The 6000-nt window shown below is 37.7% G+C and overlaps 1 protein-coding gene across 2 annotated transcripts in view; it reads left to right on the top strand.

Annotated features, from left to right (window-relative positions):
- Nucleotides 1-6000, top strand: part of LOC132126886 (forkhead box protein J3-like) — a 117871-nt gene that overhangs the window by 77961 nt on the left and 33910 nt on the right. For both annotated transcript variants that reach the window (XM_059538482.1, XM_059538483.1), the window contains exon 3: nt 3070-3144. In XM_059538482.1, coding sequence (XP_059394465.1) covers nt 3070-3144 — 75 coding nt within the window. The remainder of the gene's footprint in view (nt 1-3069; nt 3145-6000) is intronic.

Here is a 6000-nt window from a genome sequence, read left to right as displayed (position 1 = left end):
TGATGAATTTAGACAGGTTACATGTCCTTACATGTCCTACCTTAAGTGTGCAAAGAACTAAGGCATAGTAGCACTTCATGTTGTCATGAATAATCCATGTCGTCAACACGAAAAAGCATTTGCAACCCATGTGGAAAACATGATTCATGGAGAAAAATGGAAGGTGTTTTTTATCTTTTTGAAATTGATTTTATTGTGAAAAGTAAACTGTTGTTGTTGAAAAATGATTTGATTTTAAATGTAATTAAGTCTGTTTAGTAAATAGTAAATAAAATAAATGTTAAAATAAATATTTTATTACAGCAGTAAAATGACGTAAGATCCCAATTTTATTCATTCACTATCAATGTTGTCTTTGTTGTTAATATTAGTAATAGTATATTTTTATTGTATCATTCAATATTATAAACATGCATGTCATAAATTATGTAGGCCTATGTATTTGTATATAAAATCTGGAATGCATATATTTATTTAAATATTTGTAATAAAATGTCATCTAATAAGAGATCTTATATTTTTAATCAATAATATATTCATAATAATGATTTATACCATTGTATGAAATATGAAATGCATATATTTGTCATTTAAATATTTATATGAAAATATCTAATACATAGGTCTTCAACCCAGCTCCTGGGGATCCACTGTCCTGCAGAGATCAGCTCCAACCCTAATCAAACACACCTGAACCAGATAATCAAGGTCTTCTGGATCATTTGTAAAGTCACAGGCCGGGAGTGCTGAAGCAGGTTGGAAATAAACTTTGCAGGACAGTGGGTCCCCAGGAGCAGGGTTGAAGACCTATGATCTAATACATATGTGATAAAATGTAGAGGTATTAATATATTAAAATAAAAAATTAAAATCACTTAAAGGTTGTTTTATAGCAAAACCCTGTTGATCATGTTGCTAATGTTCATAACATGCATTGGATTTGGTAGCTTTCACTGTACAATGTGCATCTGATAAAGAGTGGGCTTTTACACACATAAGCTGTCACACCCTGACTTCTTTTGGTCATTCCTTTCCTTTTTTTTTTACTTTCTCTCTCTTTCTCTCTCTCTCTCTCTCTCTCTCTCTCTCTCTCTCTCTCTCTCTCTCTCTCTCTCTCTCTCTCTCTCTCTCTCTCTCTCTCTCTCTCTCTCACACACACACACACACACAAACTTAGTGTGTCAGAATGGCAGCTGGCCCTGCGGCTCTCCTGGTTAGTTCCCCTGATAGAGAGTTGGAGACAGACTGGACTGGTGCAGTAGTGCTTATTAGCCGTGTCTGTCTGCTGGAGCCCTGCTGAGCCAGCCTTGAACCCTCCGGCCCCCAACAGAGAAAGAGGGAGAGACCGAGAAAAGAGAGGAAGGTTAAAGCAGTGGAGGACAAAAGCGAGAGTGTGACAGCCAGGGAAAGAGACCTGCCTGTCTGACCTGCATGTCCACTTAGCTAGTTGTCACCTAACCTGATAGAAGGTGAACACAGAATCATTGCTTTGAACAAGAAAGTGATCCATTTAATCTATTCAGTGATTCTGTGCAGATTGTGAAACTCATGAGCTGAAGCATGTCCATCAGAAGCATATTTATAATGATAATTCAAAAATAGAAAGATCTTGCTTCATCTGCTCTCTTCAACTTACCCTTTTGTTTTATCTGTCAAGTACTCAAGCATTCAAAATGGGCAAATTGCACATTGCTATTGCAGAGCAGGCTTAAGTAATTGATGTTGCTGTTGTTGTTTTTTCCCGGGAGAGAATGTGACGTTGTCTGCGTGACTAGCCTTGGATATTGCGGTGTCTAGAGTTGCTGTGGCTGCTAAAGTTTTAATGCTCTACAAGATTAGGGTCTGTGGACAGATGCAGCGGGTTCAACAATGGGTTATAAACTGCTCTGACCCGCCTTTGTTTTTGTGCGTGCATCTCATGAACTCTCAGGTTCAGCTGTACTGGAGATCTCACCTTTATTGCCACTAATGGTTTCAGTACTGCTGATGCAGTCGGAGACTCCCTTACCTTGACATGTCATTCCCTTCGGTCCCCTGTTAAACATCTGTCATGCACCTGCAGTCATCCTTGATCTGCCCAGTGGAAATGGCCCGTTATTGCCCTCATTAGATGTTATATGGTAGTTATTTCACACAAATTCATCACATATTAACCTAGACTGTGTGTTTCCTTAGCATTTTCATCTAATCGCGTCTCTTGTGAGCATTTCTCTTGCGGTAGGCTCGTTCCACACCAGACCAGCTCATGCAAAGATCCCAGAGCTTTTATATCACAGCCATCTGTCAATACAATTTGGTCAAATGATTTCAAAACCTGTGCGTTTCTAGTGTCTTAAGCCAAGTGGCTGGCTAAGCTCCAGCTGGAACACGCCAAGCATTAAGGCATAATGTGTGTTCAAGCCGCCTCCTGCTGATTCATCCGTCACATGCTGCAAAATTACCTTTTGCTCATTAAAGAATTGTGTAAGTTTAAAAAAAAAAATTGCATAATTCATTTCCCCCTGAGGAACAGGATGATTAATTAATTACTATGCTAGTAAACGGGATGTTTTTTTTTTTTTTTTTAATTAACCTCAGGACATCCTTTATGTATAGGATTTTTTCTTTGTCACATCAGTCTCAGTGCACTCGGACATGTGTAGGAATCTCAGAAGTTATGAAAAATATCTGTGTATTTAAAAATAGTTGAGTCAGGGGTTTTTATTATTGAGTTTAGGAGTCTCAATATTCTGCAATTGTCCTAATCGTCCTGCAATTTTTTTTTTTTTTTTTTTGAGACTGTCGTCTGCAGCAAGATGAATCTCTTTAATATATTTCTCTTGCCCGATTGCTTTGCATAGTGCAGAAAAGATGACGCAGGCTCTGGGTTATAATACCCCAGTGTTTTATTCATATTCTCTTATTTGCAGGGACCCTACATGCTTGCTATTGCTACGCTGCCATCTGGCAGCACGCTATAGGCTGCATGTAAATGAGGGTTTTAGGTACTATTGTAGTTTAATATCATGCGAGAGTCTCATTAACCTATAAACAACCTAAACACATCTCTTTCTCCCTTTTCTCCTACAGAACTCAATACGACACAATCTCTCGTTGAACAAGTGTTTTCTAAAAGTGCCACGCTCCAAAGATGACCCGGGAAAGGTAAGCGTTCTCTTTTTCTCCATATGTAGTGCTGTTTTACTCAGAAATGCAGGTTTTTGTATATTCACTAAATTCAAAATGCCGCTTCCAGAGCAGATTTGGCTGTTAAAAAATGCATTCGTATCCTTGTGAAAATAGATGAGAGCGAGCTCTCGCAGTAATGTTTTAAAAGCACTTTCCAGAGCTCTTTTAGGGAGAGGAGAAAGTACTTCAGCCCGGCACTTACTGCACAAGAGGGGGGAAGACCACCACCTGCTTCTCCTCAGTCGGCGTACTGCTAGCCCGTCCCGCCAGAGCAAAAACAGCCCAGATTGATTCACGTTTAGGCCAGAGTGCAGAGCGATATACATCTTAAAATAAGCATGCACATCTGATAACACGTGTTTATTTTCTGAAATATATACTGTGTTGTCAGTGCATCAATACAGCATCGATGGACCCTGGTTAACCTGTTTTATTTATTTTTTTGTTCCATAAAGCACCGCCACCAAAATACACACACACTCATTTCTCTGTATCCTCAGCCATCTTGTGCGAGCACGTTCACGCACATACGCTCACAGCGCGACATAAAGAGAAGAGTCGAGGCATGCTGGGGATGGGGACTGAATGCTAATTATTTGTTTTGCTGTGATCCTCTGATATTGACACTCCTGGGATGTGCTCCACTAAATACAAAATAATCTATCGCTGGATGGATTCTATTCCGAATGCATGGCCAACATGCTTGCATCCCTAATGTTCAATTTGGAATTTGCCTCCTTCCACACATCCCTCCCCCGTGGAAGGAGAACTTCAAAGCTGCGCTGGGCTCTTCTTGATATGTTCCATCAATATTGTAATATGGCAGGAATATGGACCCTGCTGTTTGTGCGAGATAGTAACTGAAGTATGCTTCTCAGAGATGGCAAAAACGATTGTTCACTTCACCTTTGTGATCCGCAGCAGCTACTGAGAATGAGCAAGGCCGAACTTTGGGACAGATACAATCGCATTTGCCCTTGAGTAGACTTCTGGTCTGAGAGGTTTAGTCTGCTTTGAGACCTTACTGATTTTTTTTCCATTAGAATGGAAATTTCAGTTAGAAGGCAGTTACCATTAAACCACTGCAAAAGCCAGCACATGCATATTTATATATTTGTAGTTTTGAAATAAGTTTATGTTCACAAAGGCTGCATTCATTTGCTCAGAAATGAAGAACAGTAATCTTGTGAAATGTTACAATTTAAACGAAAATGATCTTCTATTTTAGCGTGTTAAAATATATAACAGACATTTTTCCAGACTTCATTGTCACATGATCCTTCAGTCTTTACTGTCAATATTGATCGGTTTAATACAAATCTTTCCAACCCTAAACTTTTTAACAATAGTATGCAATATATTTATATATACCCCTTTTGAAGTTGTTTTGGATAAAACGTCTGTTAATGTACTTCTTTATTTTGAAAAATGTAATACTTTATTTGCGATGGATATTGTTACGGGAGGTGTATTAATGTTCTTAAGTGCATTTCTTTAATGGCTTTTAATTTTGGGGTTCAGCTGAATTTATCATCTAAACAAGTAACCTCGACACAATCTTTTATAGTATTGCCCTACATTTCAGATTCATGTAATCTCTCCTTTCATGGATTTCTTTAAACGCTGCTTTCTCTCTAGGGATTGTGTTGCAGCCTACAGATACTCCCCTCCCAAGGGCTTTCGGTTTTTCAAGATTTTTCAGCTAATTAAAAGGATCGCTACTCAGCCTCTCCTTCCACAGTGAAAGTGTCTTGCTGTATTTTAAATTTAAATTACATCTGCTAGGTGTAACATACTGCCACGTTCTCAGTCACCTTCAGCTGTCCTTCATCGTCACTGCATCAGTTACAGAAACATGGTTATTTAAATTGAAATAAAGAACACTAGGATGTTTGTTACAGGGAAATTTTCATGCATGTTATGCACTCTGATGGTCTAATGGTGGAATTTAATGCGTAAATGGTGATGCAAAGTGAAGATCATGTTTCACCATTTGTTAAACTATTTGAGAGTAGCCGTACTTATCTAGTCTATTTATTGTGTGGGAGCTCTCACTACCTTTAGCATTTAACATTTTAAGCTACTCATGCTACATTAGAATTTATAAAGAAACTGAAGACCCTTTCACATCAGCACACCTCTCAATTCAAGTGCCATGTGCTGTTTATCAATTTGCATAGAATAGATCATATGTACAGTATGATGATTTATTCTCTGAATGTCAGGATATGCTTTTGATGTTTTTGCTGCACATGTCACTCTCTAATGATACGTCATTCCTATTCCCAGGAAATCAGTGACAAGTTAGAATTTTAAGCATCACGTTACAGTGCTTGTCTTGAGTGCTGCATGGCACTGTGGGTAATGCTGTAGCTATTTAATATGTAATATGTAATTTTTTTTTATTGTAAAAATTTGACTGTTGTTTAAACCGAAGTTTTGTATCCGATTAGTCTAAAAGCAAGAAACCCCTAAAAGATGGTTAGAGGAAACAAAACCTTCTGTGTGTGCATGAAGCGTATATGTGACCATGGATAACAAAACCAGTCATAAGGTTTTTTTTCTTGAAATTAAGATTTATACATCTTCTGAAAGTTGAATAAATAAGTAGTTATGCACCGAAATGAAAATTCTGCGCCGAAACCGAAAATTTAGGATGCACTAGGCCGAAAACCGAAACTGAAGCCGAAAATGGCTTCTTTTAAAAACGTATATAATATATTGCTTGGATTTAATGGATCTGAATTGAAAAATCACAATATAATAATCAAACTTTTATTAACAGTTACATAACAAAACATAAAATATTTTTTACAATAAATATAAATAATA

Source organism: Carassius carassius, chromosome 44 (genome assembly GCF_963082965.1).
Source record: "Carassius carassius chromosome 44, fCarCar2.1, whole genome shotgun sequence".
NCBI lineage: Eukaryota > Metazoa > Chordata > Actinopteri > Cypriniformes > Cyprinidae > Carassius > Carassius carassius.
This window is presented reverse-complemented; position numbering and strand designations above follow the sequence as displayed.